This window comes from Zophobas morio, unplaced genomic scaffold (genome assembly GCF_036711695.1).
Source record: "Zophobas morio isolate AGI-343-1 ecotype UQ-CSIRO unplaced genomic scaffold, CSIRO_AGI_Zmor_V1 ptg000006l, whole genome shotgun sequence".
Lineage (NCBI taxonomy): Eukaryota > Metazoa > Arthropoda > Insecta > Coleoptera > Tenebrionidae > Zophobas > Zophobas morio.
The window spans coordinates 15,735,949-15,757,963 of record NW_026972111.1 but is presented as its reverse complement, the minus strand read 5'-3'; the positions used below and the strand labels follow the sequence as shown (position 1 = coordinate 15,757,963).

Sequence of the window (22,015 nt, the reverse complement as noted above, 5' to 3'; positions counted from 1 at the left end):
AAGCTGAGGAAATGCAGAGTGGTGTGCATTTACATATGTATTTTATTCCCATAAATTGTGAAAGATCATATGCCACATATAAAAACAGGATGTTGTATTCTCGAAAAGAGGTACATTTAGCAAATCCTGTAGTTGCAAATAACAGATACTGTACCTGCCTATCTGGCGACATGTCAGTATCGAAATATGGTTTATCACCAGACTTCATATCGAAAGCAAACAATGACAATTTGTTCACAATTAAATAAGATAAATACTTTTGAATGAAATCTGCCTAAATATCTAAAAAAAACTCCTATCTGTTAAGGTTCTATATTTTCTTGTACTTGGGTCGTTTGATATATTTAAATTCAATGTGATGTATGAAATATATATCAGCTTTGATTTTGCCTTTAAGAAATCCACGTTGAAATCCCCACTCAAAATCATCAGTAATTGATTTAAGTCCCGATTGAGCAGTGTAGACCGTGCTGTTGCATAAATGAGCAAATTTTCGTGGATGAATTTGATAATTTTATTTACACTTTGTTTAGGTGGGATGTAAATGGCAATCTTTATAATTATTATTTGTTCAGTTTACGCTTCACATTTTACTGCACACAAGAGACAAATACAGGGAGTTTTGAATTCGGTATATTTAAATTCAGTGTGGTTTTTAAATTCTCTAATTGATGATTTGTTAAAGCCACATAGTTAGAATTGTTAAATTACAGCTGATTGCTTTTCCTTGGCTCGCTTGGCTCTCATCCCGAGTTTCCGCGAACGAGCGTTTCATCCCGAAACCTGACGAATCGGGTTTATTCACTGTCCACAATTTTTCACTTCAAAAACAAATTTTAGTAATCGATCTAGTTTGTCGACTTTCTTGAGAAAATAATTTAAAACTTTTCCGTTCATTTCAGAATTAGTTGGCCGATTTTATTTCCTCTGTATATACATTGATTTATTCTTCCAACATTTGTACTTGGAGTTGCTCACTCACAACTACAAATGAAAATCATCATTATTCCAAATTAGTTGTCCAATATTGTCAAAAACTTTCAGATTATTTTGTTTACATTTATCTATCAAAGTAACAATTGTTGAGTCCACTTTGCTAAAGTTATCTTGACGGCACAAAAGAGTAATTTTGTGGGCTTTAATTGCCTCAGTTCGTGCAGATTCAACAGGATTTCTTTGTCAAATTATAATAATCATATGCAAATTGTTTATATTCCGCACTCCTATTATGTCATATTTATAGCTTTCATAACGAACTTTTTTAGAGGGGGAAAGCAAACGATGATGGATGTGTATTATTAAGATGCGTACACATTTTTAAATACAAAGTTAAGAATCATTTGCATAGTTCTGTTTATTTTTATGCCAACCAACCACCAGTTGTGAGTGGATATCAAATGGCTCTATCCAAGCTAACCAAATCACTAATTAGTTTTGACTACTTTGATAAACCTAAAAACAATCGTAAGTTGTCATATGAGACGCATAATCTTCAAAAATCTTGTTTTATTATTATTTTGCGCTCTTAATCCGTGTTTTAGATTAAACAAGTGTTATAACTATACTTATAACTCGTATCGCTTTACAAGTGTACTAGGCACCAATTGTAGAAGTGCGGTCTGAGAATGAAAATACCGAGACAAATAGTATATGTATATATAGAAGGTAAACATCTGTTGTTCAAAATGTTGTAGATTTGTGTGTAATGACTATAAGGATAGAACTAAATTAATTAACATAGTTATTTAGGTATTTACCAGGAGACGCGATAATCCATAAATCTATCTAATCTGATTTGATCACATTTTATGGAGAAATTCCAGCGTTGGAACTATCATTAATAATATCGTCATCATCACCATCAAAGTCCTGATTTAAACCACATTCATTGCTAATCACCTGCTTATACCAACGTTCCTAATTCATTTGTTTTTGTACTTAATATTTCGGCGTTTGTTTACCTGGTAATGATCATAATTTGCTTACCGTTTTGCGACATGTGATCTGTTACAGTTTTACTAAGTGAACATATTGTAACATATGCATAACACCGTATGAACCCCGCACTGATAGTTTTTGGTATTTTTTCCAAATGTGCCTTGTTTCAGTACCAAAGGAAATGGTTGCCTTCATATTTGGTTACATGATGCACTAACGTTATTAAAGAAATATTGTAGTTTTGTTGTCTACATTATAATTCTGCCATTATGGCACATTTCAAATATCGAAAATAAGTTGAACCATGGCTACTTTACATAAGAAAACTTCATCGTTTCAGTGAGTAAAGCATTTTTTTTTCCTCAATTGGCAAATATGATTATTTCCCGGGCAGAATGTTTTCAAGGAAGTAGCCATTACGGACTAGTCACGTAAAAACTTTACCACACAAGTCGTATGAACGAGCAAAACACCCTAATATAAATTTAATTGTATGTTTTTGGTATAGTTTATTTACTAAATTCTACTTACAAATTGAAAGACTAATATTAATTATGGTATTTGAGAATTCTGATATATTTGTACCAGACAGTATTGTGTTTGTGGTCAATTTCGATTCACAACAGAATCTTCGGTTTCTTAGTAAAACTTTTTAATGTCGGGTGATTTTTTTTGAGTGAATAAATACTCGAACAATAATTTCAAGGTTTGTAATTCTTGTACTTTTTTTATCATACACGAATTTTCGAACCCTTGGATTTCTTCAGCAACAAATTGTGGTAGCAACCGTTAAGTGGGAAGATTCAGATTCCCCCGATATTACTATTGTTACTAAAACTACAGCGAATGCTACAAGATAACACAAAAACTAATTTTCACATCAGTTTATTCACTAATTTTTGTTTACTACGAAATTTGTCCTTTCGAAGAAAAATTATATGAGACAGATTAAGAAAGTATCATTGCTTGACTTTCTTCACCACTTCATACTTCAAAATCTCATTCACTTACGCGATTTCTTACGCCAAGTAAGTTTTAAACCAAAATTTAAAGGTGTGCGACATAAGTTTATTTTTTATTAAAAAGCTACGTCTTGTCGAAACGTATTGACAAAATAAATAAAATCCTCTAGAAATATACAAACGAAATGGCACATTATTGCTTAACTTTAAAATCTTTTTTTTGTGTACTTGCTACTTCTATTTTCGCGGGTGTTGATAAATCTTGCAAAAAAAAAAAATAAATAATGTAAAATGCTTCTTTTTAGTTTGAAATAAGATAATTATTAACTTGTGTGCTAATAACACCAGTGCCTCTGTGTAAACAACACTTTTATTTAGGCTTGTAGAATATTATATGAGAATCTAAATATATGTATAAACAACTCTGGGGATTTTTGACCAATTTAGCAATTGTCTGTCAATGAAATGAATAATTTCGTGTTATTGAAGCTTGACTATGACTACCAAAAATATTGTGGTAAATTCAGCTACAGCTGTTGGTTTCAGGGATAATGCGTGCGCACATAAAATGAAACTCCACATAAATAAAAAATTGATACTAACATTGTTGCTAATCGACGTCAGTATAATCATTACTTAGGCTTTTGATCAATAAAAACTGTTTACATTGTATTTAACACCACGTCTCAATTAACCCACCTACCATTTGCTAAATTTCTGGTTTTCTTTTGTGAAGATCAAAGTCGAAGCCTAAAATAGATAGATACTACATAAAATTAGTGGTAACGGTTAAAATAAAAAACAGGCATCCGTAAAAAAACCAAACAAATATTGAATTAGCGTTTCTGTGTATTTTTAACTTCGTTTTAACGAAGCTGAAATGCCAGAATTTTGTCCTAAAAATTAATGAGTACAGCGTTTTATATTAATACAACATTCCGGTCTTAAAATAGCGTCAGCTTCTAGCAGATTGTCTTTAGGAAAACTTACCAGGAACTAAATGATTTTCTATCATATTAAAAAATCGTATTTATATGAGTGGAAAAACGCACGTTTGTTGGACTACTTACGATTGTATGTTTTAAATTCGCTGCTGAACGTTCCTAAAATAAAAATTAACTGAAACCGCAAATTTATCAACTCCTTATTGCGACCCTGATACAATCTCCCCTCTATACTTACGTTCGCAAGTAAAGACCCAGTTATTGAATTTACCCATGAAGGTTTTGTATAGCAATTGAAATCTGAAGGGTCATTTCGTCTTGTTCCAGGTTCTCGCCTCGGACATCATAAAAGAACACGAGTTGCCCTTGAAGAAACAGAAATTGTTAGGCGAATACCTAGCGAATCCTCTTCCGTCGTATAATTTATACGCTTCTCTGGACGCCATGTACTTGAACCAGTGTCTCCAGGAATTCCAAGCCGTCAATCGTCACTTCTCAGCCTTCAAACCGGTGAATCATCACAAAGAACCCAAAGTGTACAATCATCTAATGGGAATGAACAGGTACAGTGATACTCCGGTACTGCAGAATCCCGAAAGGGTGGTACTCATGTCGGAATCAGAGCGATTCGAGAGGACTTACCAACCGAACGTAGCCCTAGCACCAACCACTCCCAAGAAACACCGATACGGGAAATTCAACTTCATCAAAGATGAGGTAGAAGTGAAAAAGGAGGAAGTAACGAATAATAGCACAGAAGTCATTGTGAAACAAGAAGTGGAGGAAAAACCTCTCGAACCTCCAAAGATGGTGTCAGTAGTACAAAGTACCACGACTATTCCCAGGTACAATTCGGAAATCGAATTATCGACTGATACAGAAGACAGTGCTTCTGAGACTTCTGAAAAACAATCCAGTGATCTCGGAAAAATCGAAGAGATGTTGAAGGGGCTGGACGCGACCGTCAAAGATCGCATATTGGACGCCTTCAAGAATTTGATGAAGGAGAAAGAGAGTTGGGTGAGGGAGTGTCGCAGCAGAGACGAGAAAATCAGGGAGTTGGAGGGGAGGGTGGAGGAGCTGGAACGTAGACCATTGGAGAAGGAGGAGGAAACGAAAGTGATATGTAATGGGGAGATTAAAGACGATGAAAACAATAGTTCTTCCATAATCAAAACGAACGAAAACTGTGAAATAGAAGGACAAAAAACAAGTGTTATTGCAAGTTTGGAAGGTGCCGTCGCAGAACCAAAAGCAATAATAAACACTGCTCCCGAATGATCTGTAATTGTGTTGTGCCGTCGATGAACGGTCGTCAGTTTTTTCTTTGTGTTTTATTTTGTTGATAATCGAAGCAATCCGGAAGAATAGGAGGTTGTCGTGGAGCTCCTAGAGTCTTTCACTCTCCCAAAATTCCGATTTGTACATAGTTGAAAGGGGATACTTTTCCTCCATCGTACTACCGTTAGTCATAGGTTTACCATTATGAGACGCACTAGAGATTTTTATTTTTAATTTGCTTTTGTAAATGCGTGTAAAATTTGTATGTTTACGGAGAAACAAACAAAAATTGAGGACGACTGTTGTTTGTTTTTTTTTTCTTTTAGTATCTCAAAATTGTTCTTGTTATGATTGTTTTTAATTTATATTTGTGAAATTGTTACAGAGATAATATTTTTTATCAATTACGAAGAAAAGTACAAACTAGAATGGTGCTTTGGAAGCATCTGTTATTATAATCTTAAAAGATAGAGTTTTAATAATAAACTGTGTGAATGTTCGGGACTGACAGGTGCGCGTAATTGCATATCCGGTCTCGACCAAATTTTTCCGATTTGTCTCAGGAATTTTCGCAATCAAATTTTTGTACATAATTTTAAAATGCGCGGGACGCATATCAAAAGTTTATTGGTCGGGTATGCAATTTTGGGCGCTTTTTTTCACCCTTCCGATGTATGATGTGGATAAATGCCATACAATAAATTTTTATCTGTACAATATATTTAAATTATTTTATTTGTAAGTTTGTTCTTAATTTTTTGCATGAACTTTTTTGTTAAATTTATAAATTTAATTTTATAATTATAGATATTTTTTATATTTTCTTTTGTTGAAAACAATATGTGATACGATTTATTAAATTTATGACTATCAATTCTTGCAGTATTCTGTATGGAAGATTAAAAACACCATTATTTTCTCTTATATTATGACGATGACGCTTTCGATCGTTATTTGGCAGCTTTTTGGCAAATGGTTGATTAATCTCCATTTAAAAAAACACAAAGAAAAAATCGTACTCAAAATTGTTCCTAAAATTTATCAACTTTATAAAGCGTAACTACTGCCGAAATTTTAAATTTTTAGCAATATTGTGTTCGTTTGGAAGTTTCCTGGAGAATTTACGAAAATTGTTGAATTTGTTATTATATATTTTGTGATCTCAAAATATGTAAGAGTGCAGTTGAGTTAAATAATAAATAAGATTGATAAGCTTGTGTGTTATATAGGTATATATCGATCAACACAAATTATTTCATAAATACATATATTTCTGAATTTATGTGTCAAACAACAATAAATGCATTAATTTATATCTACACGTCTTATTCTTTCACATTTTCTAGATTATCTAAATTCTGCAGTATTTATCGTAGAAGTTTGTGTAGTGGCGCCACTCGACGGTTCACTGAACCTCGGCACAATTCCTACCTTAAATACGACTATTGATTTTGCGAACCGACTTCTGTTGACTGAGCGCACGACAGAGGGCGACACGTGGAGGACACAAGAAACTACGTCTCAAAATAAAATTTTGTTTATTTACAAATAAAATTATAAACAAATTGCAGTTACATCAGTCAAAAAATAAAGTGTTACAGTTAAAATAAAGAATATAAAATCTAGAGTACTTGAAAATAAAAATGGCAAACTTGAGCAAATTTGTCGTTAAAAAATTTAAAAGTGATCGACTTTGACGGCTACGCTGTTAGCGGCGTGATTACTAGGTAATAGAATATTGTCCCAGTCGGTGTGCATGTCTTGCTCAGAATCGGTGGCTTTCAGACTAATGCCAAGACTGGGTAAAGTATTGGCATAATGCGGAATATTTAGGATCACAGGCTTCAAAAATTCAGTACCTTGAGGTCCGCACATGACAATCGGAGACAACATTGCTTCACCTGTAATACAACACAACATTAGCATTTGAAAGCATCATTACTTATAGACATTATTACTGCACTAGCATAAAGAAATGAGAAATTGCATTCTGGAGCTTTTTTTTTTAATTTTGCGTTTTTGACATCTGATTCGACGTATATTACAAAGAGGAGTGACGGTGATCTAAGGACATTTCATAATGTCAAAAAATGAAGATAAGTTACATCAAAGTTAAATACAATGTATATTTTTTACACGATCACGAATTCGCAGAAAGAAAGGATCTGGCAAATTTATACAATATTTGATCAGTAAAACGTGTTTTCTCATCGAACGTGTACTTTTAATGTTGTAAACAAAACCCGCAATAAGGTTAACACCACCGCAACAACTAAAACCAAAAATCTTGGTTTACTTATACCCTTTGGGCAGAAAATGTGTCATTTTATATTTTGTATGTTGTTTTGCGAGGTTTTTTGTTTTGTGAAGTATAATAGGTTATATAAGTCATAAGTGTGCTATTAATTACTTCTGAATCAATTATTATTATTACATTAAAGATTATCTTAAATCGGTATTGCAAGTTATAGGAAATTAGTTTTAATACCAACTCCCTAAAGAAAATTCAACCATTATGTTGGAACAACATATCCTTATTCCAAACTGGGTTTCCTATAATTGTTTTACTACAGTTAAATACTTCGCGAACAACCTATTGCTTACCATCAAAGTGGCAATGTGATGTTTAACAGGTAAAAATAATGTTTCTAGTTCCCGCAAATACACTGTGGAACTAAAAATGTAAGTGTTTTTCTTTATTGCTTCCAACAGCCACTCTTGCTAAGAAAATGATAAAATATGCAATCACGATGTATTTATATTCAGACAATCAGGCAACCAGCAATACTCATGAATAGTTTCGGACTAAAGTGTACTATAAATCATTACTATTATTAGTAAAATTTTTAGTATTGATTTTGAAAAATAATACACACGACCCCCAAATATATAAATGTTTTTATAAATACATAAGAATTTTACTAACATACATTATGTACTATGTGAACGTTTAACAAACAAATAATATGATAAAAAATCAGGCTGAATTTAAATTTTAGATATTTACACTTCAATGAAAATGACTTCAGAGTCACTACTGTGATTGTTCGTAAGTAATAACTTATTTCTTATATAATATAATCTTTTTTTAATTTCGATAGTAAACGGTGTTGCTAGAATTACGAGAAAAAAAATGATCGAAGATTATTTCGACGGAACTTCCCTCTCCCATAAAGTACAGTACATCAAATCCAGCTGTTTCGAAAAATTAAAAGATTTGATTTTGCGAATTTTATTGTTTTACGATAATCCTTATAAGTTAAAATAAAGATAAATGTGTACGTAATGTTCAAGTAAAGACAAAGAAGCGTTGGACGCGTTGTTTCAAGTGAGTTTTTCTATTGCAAAATTTTGTGTGACGTCAACAACATTTTTTGCAAGACATACCAATTTGGATAGATGCGGTGTAATATTATAATAACAGTACTGTATTTCCAAATTTTCAGGAAAATAGAGTGAGTCGTTCTTGAATCTTGATTTAATCAATAAAACAACGAAACAATTTAATCACGTTCACCATGTGTTGTAGCAGAGGTGCAACTGAACTGAAGAGAATTTACTAATTTAAGACAAATAGCGATAACGCTTGTCGAGATTGTACATGTGAGAGTGAAACAGAGAAACTAAACTAAACGATATTTTTTACGAATTGCAATAACCGGATCACAATGCGATTGTCCAACTTTTTTATTGTTTCGAATTTCGCTTATTAAATAAAACATAGCATTTTATTTTGAATTTAGACGTTGTAATTCACATTTGATTAATTATAACTTGTCTAGGTCTAGGGGAGGTAAAAATTTCTCTAGGGGAAGCTCAGCATCCGCTGGCTGGCTACGGCCCTGTTTAGCCTCGAGAAAATATAAAAGTACAAAGTCCCCGATGGGCCGAATTGCTATACTTCCTTAGCTTACGCTAAGTAAAATGACCTCTCAGCAATAACAAAACAAGTTGAAGTGTTTATGTTTACACATTGGAAGAATGTCACGAAGAAATTTCATTTGAACGAGTTTGTCGCCTCAAAACAGAGAATTAAAATTTAAAAGAATTAATTAAGTAAGCCACAATCGAACAAAATGTTCTGAATATTATTTTTATTATAATTCTTATTTAATCCTCCTTCTTATTTAGTCCTCGTTCTTAATTTAATTAATAAAAAATAAGAGTGTTTAATTTTATTAAATTTGTTTTATCTAATGAAAAAAAAATATGTGCCGTCTGCTAATTTCAACCCGTCGACCCTGAGTATGTGAAGCAAAAACTCTACCACTGAGCCACACCTGCTGTAAACCACAAGTGCAGGAGTATATTATTTCGTATAAAATCGATAATGTTAATTATGAAACATAATGAGTGGACGTCATCAAATTGGCGATAGGCAGACAGACAATTCGACGGAAACGGGAGACCATTTTTTCGTACTGTAGGGGTCATAAAACGTCGAGAAAACATAAAAGTGGCCATTCGTCCGATGGATTCGATTACAATATTTCTTTAGCTTACACTCGGGAAGTAAAATGAAATAAATAATTCAGTTTCTGGATTTCTCCTATTTAAAAAATCCAAGTAAGTCACATACTAAGACATCGCATATTTCCATGAAGACAATAAGAAAAACACTAAATACACGAAGAGAGAATAAGTGAATATAATCCTGGACGATTTCAAACTTAAAGATAGAAAAAGACGTAGTTGAGAATATTGTGGGAAACTATGGACTAGGTATAAGGAACAAACTAGGTGATCGTTTAATTAAATTTTTCAGAAAACAGACGTGATTATAAACACTCAGTTTAAAGTACCAATTAGAAGTCGCAAAGAATAACCAGAAATGAAATAGATAAAAGATACTGCAACCCACCCCCGAGCTGACATATTTACATTCTGGTCATACCCTTGTTGCTTGCAAAAATGAAAGTGCGCATGAAAAAAATTCGTAAACCAAAAAAAAGGGTACAAAACAAAATAAACACCGTAAAAGAGAAAGTATAGAAAGAAATAAACGCAAAGCTTGCAAATATTTCACAACAAGAAGGAAATTAACACAATGTGGGACGAAATAAAAAAAGCTCTTGCAGCAGCAACAAAGAATAATCTAAAACAAGAGGAACGAATAAAACAATCCTGGATGACGGAGCAGATTCTGAAGAAGTACAGCGAACACCACAAAAAAATACTAAAAGACATAAGACTAGCAGAACAAAAAAATGGCTATTAGAGGAATGTCTTGAAATAAAAAATCTTGAGAAGAAGCGATAACAGAAGATGGGTCAGATGAAATACATGTCGAAAAGATCTAACTATGTAATCGAAGATTACCACTCAGACATGATAACGGAATTTTTTAACCGGATATATAAAACCGGCAAATTTCTATTTTTATGCCACTGACAAGGAAAACAAACGACAAGGAGTATGAGGAATACAGGATTATCAGATTGAGAGATTGAAATGAAAAAATGTAAATATACAGAAAAGTTTTGTTACGTGTCTTCAGAAAATTTGTGATACTTCCAATATAATTTTCTGTATAGGTCAGCATGCAAGTAATACACACTGGAATTATTCCAAATGGTACATGGAGATCAGACTGGCCATCATGAAGCTAAATGAAATGCATTGTCTTCTTTAGAAATATCGTGGAGATAGTAAAACGCTAACCAAATTCTGTCAGATCATCCTCACCAACAATTTGATGACGTCATCTCAAAATTTTGCTGAAGAAATCCTACCTAATATGCACAAAATAGAACAAGTGGAGCAATTTATTTTATTTATGGAATTAAGAGTGGGTTATACCATTTTTACAAAATTTTGGGAATGCATTTTTGTTATTGTTAGCATTACGCTGTACCTTTACAAAGTGGTGCAAAAAGTTTATGACGTCATCATAAAATTTAACAAAATTGTTAAGAAAAACTCGCTTAAAACATATGCATGTGAAAAACGTGCTTCTTCACCTTCAGTTTAACAGACCACACATTACTTCATTTTAACTTAAAGAGATTATCATAAAAAATTCGTATTTTTCTAAAATACTTACGACGTTTGATTGTACTTTAAGAGCGTGAGAATTTGTGTCTAAATAACTTTAGACCAATTTTTAGTAAATGCAACGATTCTACTTTTACAAAATTTATCACAGTACATAATATTTTATCCAATACGTAATTTCTCCTTCTTTACGCTACACTTCACCCACCTACTTAAAAAATATTTACAGGATCGAATTTACACATACAACAACAAAAAAAATCACAAATGAAAAGGTAGATCCGATCCTGCGCATGTACACTGGTCCTAAAAAGACTGTTACCGTTTTCCAGGTCCAACGGGGGCCCATTCGTTTCACACAGCCTCGGATCAGATATAACGAAATAAATTTCTTTTTGTTCCCCTGGGGGAAGGGCGTTTTCCGGGATTTCCAGCGAAACTCCCCAGTATTCGTTTACCATCGTGCCACCTCGGTGGTCAACGATGGCCGACGTAATATCGCGTTTACTCGGCCGCATTCGGTCATCGTTCGGTTTCACAGACAGCATTTTTTTCGACGTCTTCGGGGTAGTTTCTCGGTTTTTCGATTTGAACGAGAATTTTCGGAAGATTTTCGCTGGACTGAGTCCGCCGCCTTCGGTGCGGTGATGTTTGAACGATTGGGTTTTTGTTAGTTTTGGCGTTACTTTAGGCGAGTTAGTGTTTAGTTTTTGTATTATGTTAGGCTGTGATCCGAATAAAGCGCCATCATCCTGAACCCTTGAAATGATAAAAATTTGAATGAATTATGTGTTTTGGAGGGGGGCTGACGCACCTCTTCCAGCTGTTAGTTTGTTATTTTGCAAACACAGAAGGTTATTTCTTGCGGACTGTACAAGAAGCGGAGGTACAAAATATCATGTCCGTTACTAAATCTAGCATAATATTAGTTTGGTGGTGTATACCCAATATTTACAGGATTAAATTATAAGCAATTTAAGTATTTTATATACAAGATGCTGCACTATCACAGCCAGCGCCAAAACGACAGTTTCTTTAACGTATAAATTTCATATTATCAGGATTAACATCATAAATAAAAGTCTATAAAATAAACATAGTTTCTTGGTTATGCACGTTGGGCTTGCAAAAATGAGATTTAGCATGTATGTAACTAGATTTTTTTAAACAAAATTTTTTTGTATTTATATCATTTTTTACAACTTGATCATTATCAGTACTACAAGTTATCACTAATGCTGACTACTTTCGTAAACTATTGAGTATATTTATCACTGATATCCACATAGTGCAACTAAGTCATTACTGCCACTCGGTTGATGCTTTACTATGCATTGAAAACGAACACTTCATCGACTTTTCGTTACTAAATACAATTTACATAAAATTAGTAATGAAAAAAATTACCTGCTTAGTGTTAACATCGTTAATAAAAAAATTTAATTAAATAGTCAAAGTTTACCATGTGTTGATCGACCAACAGAATTACGAAAATCATATCTGTATTAATTATATGTTAATAGATATGTCGATTTTCCCATAGACCGTAAGAAATGTGACATCCTGTATAATATTAACAATTTAGTAGCTTATACTTATCCTTAAGTATTAGTTTTAATGTTAGTTTACAAATAGAACAAATAAAGTATAGCGTTTTACAGATAAATTTGCTGCCTATTACTTAAGATACATTTAAAAATTGTGAGGATGGCTGGCATAAAAACCGTTACGTAGGCAACTACCCCCAAGTTGTTGCCTTTGACTGACTAAAACCGCACTGTACGTACATACCACCCACAGTACAAATGCAAAACACACATTTACTAAATGTAACTATAGTAGACTTGTGCCCACAATATCAGTCATAAATGAAAATTTTTGACGCAAATTCTAACAGTTTCCGAAAGGCGACAATTATCAAACAAACATATTCAAACTTAAAAGATCATTCTGAAGCTGTGAACGTACTCACAACACTTTGATCGCCAATATGTGTTTAAATGTCATAATGTTGAAACTATTACAAAAGATATATGTACCTCATTAATAATTATTTTTTATCCTGACTGCGAATGTAACGATTATAATAACATGAAAAAAAAGTTAACAAAATGATTGTCACATACTGAAAACAGTTGTCAAAATTCATTTAAAATAAAATCTGATTTTGCACAAAATTTCGAAAAAGGTAGCAAATTTATTTTTGAATAATTAAGACTGCTTATAATTGCATAAAGAAAACGATATGGCTAGGATGTACTATTTAGAAATGTAGACTACTGCTCTGCTATTTTTAAATTGATGTCTGCAATTTCACATAACACATGGTTAACCGGTCGAGATGGGTGAAGTCAACTTAACTACAATCCACCAGAGTAACACATAAATAATCATCAAAGGTCTAGAATGATTTATGGTCCTATCAGCAAATATTCACATTATCTAAGAGGTGGCCGTTTGTCTGTGTTGTGTGTGTACCAACAAATCTCTATAGCACAGTTAATGATAATTTATGTATGCCACTTTAGCTATTTACATTTGGATCACTTTTAGCAAAGTATAAAAAATATTATTATGTTGGGCCATAAATTTGTAACAATTTTTTAGTGCGAACAAAGAAAAGAAAGACAAATGAAAATAATTAAAATAATAATAATTCATCAGACAAGTAGTTAGTCCAGTATCCAACTCAATTATGTCATCAAGAGTCTCTAAATCCACTTCAACAGGTTGACCCGATCAAGGTTGATTATCCAAATTTAAATTTCCTTCATTAAACTTATTAAATCAACTTTACTGGCACTACATCTTTACCGTCTACTTCACATATTCTTTCTGTTACTTCAGCAATAATCGAATTTTGTTTGCAGTAGTGACGTAATAGTACTCCAATTTCAATTTTTTGTTTTCATTAATTTTTATACTTTACGAAGTTCTAGTCACTAGTTACTAAGTTAAATTTTTGCTCACATAAATCAAACGAGGAATAGTTAAAAAAAGGTGTCTATCTAATACAGTCTCCTCATCATACAAGCTGGTTATAAAAGGTCGTACATCAAGTTGGTTTTGGAAAATATGTCAGCAAAAAGCAACCGAAAATGTGATTTTTGCACTCATGACCTTTTTTGATAGATTTCGCGCATTCACCAGGGTGCGGGAGTTCGAACTTCCCGCACACGTGCATTTAACTTCCCGTTGCCATGGTAACCTTAAAATACTCGGGTAGTGTCAACATTGTGACGTGTTAACGGCGCTGTCAATGCCGTTGTTTATAAATAACTCACAGTTAATCTCTTCAGTTTAAAGGTTTATTCGTCGCAAAAAATATTGTACACAACACGTTCGTGAGCCTGCTTCCCGCATTCACGCAAATGCGTCACTCCCTTCGGTCGTGCCGCAAACAAGCGTTCATGCGGGAAGCAGGCTATCCCGAACTAGTTGTGTAAATTACTATTGACTTTTATGACAGACTGCAGTAATAACCAATTATGACAACGAGGTGGAAAAATTCCTAAAATTTCAAGCCAACTTGATGTACGATCTTTTATAATCGTCTTGTGCATACAATTGCAAATTGTTAAATAATACTCCTAATAAATTGCAACACTGTTTACTACTTTACACAGGTTTAAAGCCAAGGCAACTGAAATGACTCACGAAAAACCACAAGCTTGTAACTGATGTTCTCAGTAAATTACAAGTTACAAGAGGGGAGCAATTTTCCACAATCGTTAAAACACCTGTACAGTGATGGACTCTGGTATTTTTTAACTGCTTCAGTGGTTTCATAATTAGAATTTACAGAAGACTGAAGGAATATGCCGAACGTAAGTATAAATAACAAGCTTAAAATTAAAATTATGTATAGGGCGATTATTACATATTTTTGTAATTTATTCGTATAACATAAGTAATGTAAAAAGCATACTTTTCAATTCCACACACCCGCACGTGTATTGTGGGTTGCCAACCTAATTCAATTTTCTTCAAGTAGATAGCACATAACTGATTTTTGTAACAAACGACAGAAGTCAGAATACGTTTAAATTTAAGTGACCAGAACAAAATAACTTATAGACATTCTGGACATATCAAGAAATTAAAAGATATTCGCTATTTGAAGTTCGTCATATGAAGTAAAGTTGATTCGACAAGCCCATGCTTTGAACACAATCCTTTGCGGTAATAATTATGGTCTCATTAAACAATTACTAACATTAAAACTTACAAAAGGCACACGTTTAACAGCAAACAAAAACTTAGGACTCTCTTGTATGAGAAAATAAAACACTACAAAGACGTACCTAAATATTTCATTCTTCAAATGACAAATTTCCCAAGCAATGAAGATTAAAAAAAAAAAACGTGGCTAAAGGTATTGTGTGGTGATCTAATCTAACATTAATATTAATAAATACCATGTGACCATTAATGTTTGTGATTTTTACTTCCCGAACGTAAGCTAAGGAAAGTATAGTAATCCAGTCCATCGGACGAATGACCAATTTTATATTTTCTCAATGTTTGTTTCATAACCCCTACAGTGCAAAAAATGTAGTGTCTGGCGTCTACATTTCCATTTTTATTAGACACGTAATCTCCTAAAGTGCTGGACCGATTGTTGTCAAATTTTGTATGTATGTTAGAAATATCATGTGGATGGTTAAACGTAACTAAAATTTCGTCAATCATCCCCGCCAATAATTTGATGACGTCATTTTAAAGAAGTCTATATTTATTTTATTTAAATGTTATACAACAATATACTCCTATACGTGTGGTGTACAAATCTGCTTTAAATTTTTTCCGACGATCCAGCAATCGATGCCAAACTTGACTTTTTTTTTCTCTTTTATAATTTTTCCAAGAAGCGGGCTTTGTTCGATTTATACTTTAGAAGCGAGTTCCATGGATTTTTTGGGCAGGTTGGCAACATATTTAAAATATTATGATAGCATACGTGACGTCAAATTGAAATTTTAATCACAAATTTGGTAGTCCAACAGTAATAATAAAAAAATAGTTACAAATAGTAACTTGGTTTAAGCAAATACTCAAAGATGTCAGCTCATCAAACTGTTCAGTGAAATTATACGTTTTAATACCAACCGTCTCTTTGCAAAATTTGTGTCCACTGTTTTGGGTAAAAACCCGATTTCGTTTTATTTTGTAATTCACAATTTTCAGAAGATTTTTAAGATATACTCGTATTTTCATCAAATTAAATGTTCTCTGTTCCTGCAAATTTGAACAAACTTCATGCTTAATTTTTGGCACATTATCTTGAGAAAACTTTAATAGCTGTGAAATAATTTAATTGTGGTTCTTAAACAGGCCGATTCAGAGCACTACTGCATAATTTTAAGACGAATTATATAGCAATAAATAAATAAAACGTTCTACTAAAACTATGATCATTTCTCAAAATAGAGAATTTTTAAATTTGCTACTTTTTCAAAACTATGTATATACTTTCCGCTATCTTTAATTTTATTTGCAAAACTGCCTTGGAAATACCATTATTATGTATTTCTTTGCTTTGGTAACGTCTAAAAATTGAACAAATTGTTACCAAGGTGTTACAATAAAATTGTTTTCTAATAATAATTCGGCACGGCGAAATTGGCGAAAGGTAATTGTTGGAACGTTTGAAGGGATGAGTAATAGGCTTGTTGTCCCTTCGATGGTTTATTACGTTCTATCTTAAAATTACAAGTGAGACCTGAGCAGGGTGGGGGTGACAAACCCACCACTGGTCTATCGACAAACCCACCACTGGTCTATCGAATGAACAGTAATTTTGATTATTCACGAAATTTTATGATTTTCTGATAGCCATATTTTAAAGAATTAACCATGCTCTCGTTAGTATTATTCACATATTTTTTGTCATATAATTCGTCATTAAAATTGTGCAGTAGTGCTTTGAATCACCCTATATATACAAGAAATATTTAAATCAATAAATTATTTCATTAGTCTTTGTAAACGTATTCTCATTGTTAATCTTAAAAGCAATATTGTACATTAGTTATATACAGGCTTTGCGTTCTTGTGTACAATTTCTACAAAAACATAATCAGGCAATAATCAGGTGTTCTAAATTCAAATTCTAAAATGTGATTTTCAAATGAGACTTTCAAATCGCACCAGACAAGCGTCATCACATTGTATTTCTTTTCAATGTAGGCCGTCATTAAAAAAACTCCAAATGAATTCAAGAAAGTAGGTCGTTTCCAACGCAAAAACAGGCGAAACACTTTGTCGCGTCGAGTCAGTTTGATTTATCATAATCGTAAGTGGCTGAACCGACTATACCGACCAACTAAACTTAAAAATCATACACAAATATACATCACAATCAATTAGTTGCATACTATTGGCTTTGGGATTGCACGGAGTTTCTTATTTAGAATTCCGTGACTTTTCCAGGTTTTCTCTGACCAAAACCACAAAATTTCATGATTTAATTTTTATAGGTATGCGAATTGAAAACTTGAAATAATACCGACATAGAAAATGAAAAATAATCCTTTATTCAAACAAATAACAGAAATAAATTAATTCTCTGACTTTCAACAAAATTCTTCTAGAATTTCCCGACTTTTCCCTAATATTTTCAAAATTTCTAAATTCCCTGACATTTACAGGTTTACCAGAAAAGTGGCAACCCTGTTCGAGTTATTTTGTCGTATGAATTTTTTTTAAGAAAATGCTATTTTTTATGTAATTTATTTTGTAGATTGTACCTTTAAAAACCTTTTCAAAGAACTCAAATTTGTTAGCCCTAGTTTGAAGACGTTAATACTGATTTTTTTCTCCATTAAATCAAAATATAACGAATTTTTAACTGTGTGACGTCATAGCTTAAACGTGGTGTATCAGGTATATTTTAGTAACATCTTTTAATAATTAAAGGATGAACATCATCAATTATTTTTTAGAATGGTTAGCAGTTGAAACTGTAATTGTGAAGAATTAGATTTAATGTTCTTTTTTGTAATATACTGTCTTTGCCATTTCTATTGAAACACCACCTGTTGATTTTGCTTAAAATTTAGCAATTGGTAACAGCTTTCGGTTGATTGACAACGGCTTTTAGTTAGAAAATTGTCTGAATATGAACGTTGCCAAATTTACGATCAACAAGTGGTGTTTCAATAGAAATGGCAAAGACTATATGTATGTATGTATGTTATGTACTGGTTAAGAACGAAGAACAAAACTAGCTTTTAAATATTTTCAAGTTTTTAAGAATATGAGAAAGTTGAAATTTCAGTGAAAATGAAGCCAGTCAGAAAAATTACAGAAAATTTCCATTTCTTGACTGGAAAGAGTTGATAATAACTCCTTGAAACTGCTACACTCTACTAAGAACACTGTGCCAACTTCACAGCTATACGATTTGCCAGAAGTAAGAAATAAATTGAGCAAACTTTGAAAAAAAAAAATACTACCCTTACGATACTCCATGAACGATAATAATACACATAACTCATGCAATTAGATGCTCGTAAACCTACCCTCACCACCATTAAAACCAAGATGCGACATAAACAAACTACATAAATCAGTTTCAAACCAGTGTACACACTTATTTTACAGAGTAATATTACAATAAACGAGTGGGGTAGTTTTTTACCTTAAATTATGATGTACAGGCTTCCTATACAGTTCGAAAGCAGATCCGCGTTGCTCTCTTGATCCTTGTAAATCTACAATATTATTTCGTTCTGGTGGTCTTGCATCCATCAGCATGTCAGACCCTTCCATACCATATGGATTCTCGTGTTGGGCGATTGGTGTAATCTCACTTCTAGATGCATATGATATGCTCGGGTGTCTTCGGGATTCGTAAGGTGGAGCCATATCGTAAGGACCGTGCATTTCTGAGTTGTATCTCACAGCCGTTTCAGTGTGCCAACTGTTATTTTGTGGCATGTTGTAATAATAGTTCATATTCTGAGTTCTCTGGTCCTAAAAACGAAACACGTAATAACAATCTACTGGAATCAGCAGCTCTTACCACTGGATTACTGTGACTTTTTCCATGCTGGTAAGTTGGCATTGGAGGTTGCACCATTCCGTCGCCGTATCCTCCTTGTTGGCCTTTATACGGAGGTTTGTAATTTTTAGGTTTAGGCGGGGGAACAGGTTTGTACCCGTTACCATTCGGTGGACCCATGTGTCCAACAGGACCATTATCAAAACCGTTATGATGCATCGGTGGACTTTTCATTGGTGAATGATGATGCGCAGGCACCTGATGAACACTTAAATGGGACTGACTCAAGTCCTGATGAGACGTTCTAGCATAATCTTGAGCAGAACTGTTGTTTCTGCTGTATTTCCCATAGTCTGTTTTAGTTTCCACGTGACCTTTGGATTTTGCTGGGGATCTTGTATATCTGTAGATGTCGCGTTCAACGGATCCTCTGGGACTCACATTTTCCAGAGGTCTTGGTTCTTTGTCTAGTTCACGAGAATTCCTGGGACTGTTATCGTTGTGGTCTGTTTGTGGTAAACCGTACTTAAGGTCTAGCTTAGAATTGTGTCTGTGGGAATTCTGGTCCCACCTGGGTCCTGAACTGTACTTGGACGGACTGTTTTGAGCAGAACCTGGCTCGATTTTTGAAAGAGTTGTTTTAAGGTCGTCGTGAGCGTTTGGCCCGATTCTAGTGTTGGATTGTTTATTAAAAGAATCGTAACTCGAAAGAGAATCCTAAAAGAATTTTTTTAGTACCGGTGGAGCAAAAATTATCTTTAAATTACAGATTTAGAATTCTGACTCCTCTCCAAGGAACCCAGCTTATTGCTGAAATTATTATTATCGTTATTATTTTGTTCGACATTGTCTAAAGGTTGCCCAGGTTTAGTGCCAAAAAGTCTTTCATGTGCCGAACGCCTAAAAGCAAACGTCACTCAAACAATCTGCGAAAGTACCACTAAACTTACCCATTCGGGATTTTGTTGGGAGTGGTTATCAAACCAATGGGTTTAATTGCTCTATCTATTCGTGGTGGTAGATCCGGGACTTGTCCGTAAACCCCTTCTTTGGGACTTCTTCTAGGACTTTGTTCACTAATGCTATGCCCTTTTGGATGGTTGTAAGAACCGTGATGAACTGTACTTGCTTGTCTTTTATGCTGATTGTTAGTAAAATCGTTTCTGGTATCCATTTGCGTATTATATAATCCGCTTTTGCCATATTGATCTATGGCGCTGGGAATATCCTGATTCGACAAAGTGTAAGTAGGTTCTTTGGTTAAATTTAACTGACTGTCATTGGTCTGATTGTTAAACCCATATCGAGAATCGTAGGAAGGCTAGAACAACAGAAATAAATTTTCGTGAGTATTTTTTAATAATGTTTACCTGATATGGTGGCAGTACATCTGTAGTACTGCTGTCAGGCATTACAACGCTAGGATCAGAACTTGCTTTCGTTAGCCTACCAGCAGTCGGAGAATTTGATGAAACTGGGGGTCCAGGACTGTGTTCTAAATCACTCTCTGGACTACTTGCATACGAAAGTCGTAATGAAGACATTGGGAATAGGAAATCATCTGACAGTGATTCTTCAGGCTAAAATGATGATGAAGTAGATGACGAATGAACGACATAAAATGATCACACAAACATAAAGCTACGGTAATAGAGAATAAAAACTACGGTCTAACTACTTAGTAAAGCTCTACGAAGTGTTTACATGCTACAAAATTCCTCTACTAGTTAAAATATATCTTACAATGCGCAACCTAAAGAACGTATACAAACCGTGGTGGCACAGAGTCGACTCACCGAGACTGGAATTTTAAGAAGTCGCCACTGAGAAGGTATGTATGTGTTTTTTTGGTAACAGATGCAAATAAATCAAATTAGAAACGGTAGTATAGTGATAATATTTGTAACCCTTTGTGCGGGAAAATAAATTAACAATAGTGTTTGACTTGCAAAACATGTTTGAGATTCAATTTTTAAATGCGAAGTTTCACGACGATGTTAAAGGCCTGTTAAATTTAAAGTGGATTTAATATCGTTAACAAAGTACAAAGATCTTAAGTTTGATTAAGGAATTGTCTGTACTCGAGTTATTGGAAGTTAAAGACAAATCAGACACAATTTCAATTTGTCCCTGTTAACGACCATAAAAAATATAACTGTTACTGAGCGAAGTAAACTGAATAATAATACTTCAAACAACTAAGTTATTTAAAAATGCATAACCAAATTAGTTGGATATTTTTTGTTAATTTATATATTTTGAACTAATCACTTACGAGTGGTTCATCAGAAAATAAATTTACCCGTAATGTGAGTCACACGTAATATAAGAAGAGTCCGAACTTTATAGTTATTTCTTATCGCACTTTAGGTTGGACATTAAAATTATTATTAATAGTAAACATTGACATGCACACAAACTCGTTATTATTAGATTTCGCCGTACTCCTCCTCCTTAATCGGAAATGATCTTACATCAAAATTTCTGTTAGTAAAATGATCACAGTCGTAATACAAAGGTTCGTCAATGTTTTCGAAATTTTCGACATTCTCTGTTATTCCCAACCGGTTAGAAAGAAACCCATCCCGTGCTTTAGCATTACAGAAAGTAGCAGAAGCGTCAAAGTAAGGAATAGTACTTGCATATGGCAGGCCGATACTGGAACTGTATAAGCTATTCTGACTAGGAGAGAACTGGGAATGCACCAAAGGATAAATAAACTGAGGACGGCTGTACATAGAAAGCGGCGCCTTTCTAGTACGACTTCGTGGAGGTCTATACCTGTTAGGCAAGGAATTGGATCTATTAGGTCTACAGGTGATACAAGGGTAATAAATGTCGGAAAAAATGTCTGTCCCCAACTGAAAAAAAGTGAAAGAAAGAAGAAACCA

At 33.5% G+C, this 22,015-nt stretch overlaps 2 protein-coding genes across 8 annotated transcripts in view; one reads left to right on the top strand and one right to left on the bottom strand.

Moving 5' to 3' along the window:
- The window catches only part of LOC135123707 (ski oncogene), a 67,375-nt gene extending 60,935 nt beyond the window's left edge, over positions 1-6,440 (top strand). The window contains exon 2 of the mRNA XM_064048567.1: positions 4,172-6,440. Within this exon, the coding sequence (XP_063904637.1) occupies positions 4,172-5,125 (954 nt within the window). The 3' untranslated portion in view covers positions 5,126-6,440. The remainder of the gene's footprint in view (positions 1-4,171) is intronic.
- A 206-nt stretch (positions 6,441-6,646) lies between these two features.
- The window catches only part of Pyd (polychaetoid), a 70,614-nt gene continuing 55,245 nt past the window's right edge, over positions 6,647-22,015 (bottom strand). For 4 of the 7 annotated variants that reach the window (XM_064048560.1, XM_064048561.1, XM_064048562.1 and 1 more), the window contains exons 9-16: positions 21,767-21,985; positions 20,495-20,704; positions 20,075-20,445; positions 19,892-20,024; positions 19,146-19,841; positions 18,762-19,096; positions 11,442-11,878; positions 6,647-7,026 (exon numbers count right to left, since the gene is read on the bottom strand). In XM_064048560.1, the coding sequence (XP_063904630.1) occupies positions 6,803-7,026; positions 11,442-11,878; positions 18,762-19,096; positions 19,146-19,841; positions 19,892-20,024; positions 20,075-20,445; positions 20,495-20,704; positions 21,767-21,985 (2,625 nt within the window). In that variant the 3' untranslated portion in view covers positions 6,647-6,802. The remainder of the gene's footprint in view (positions 7,027-11,441; positions 11,879-18,761; positions 19,097-19,145; positions 19,842-19,891; positions 20,025-20,074; positions 20,446-20,494; positions 20,705-21,766; positions 21,986-22,015) is intronic. The other 3 variants (XM_064048564.1, XM_064048566.1, XM_064048565.1) reach the window with 2 other exon arrangements.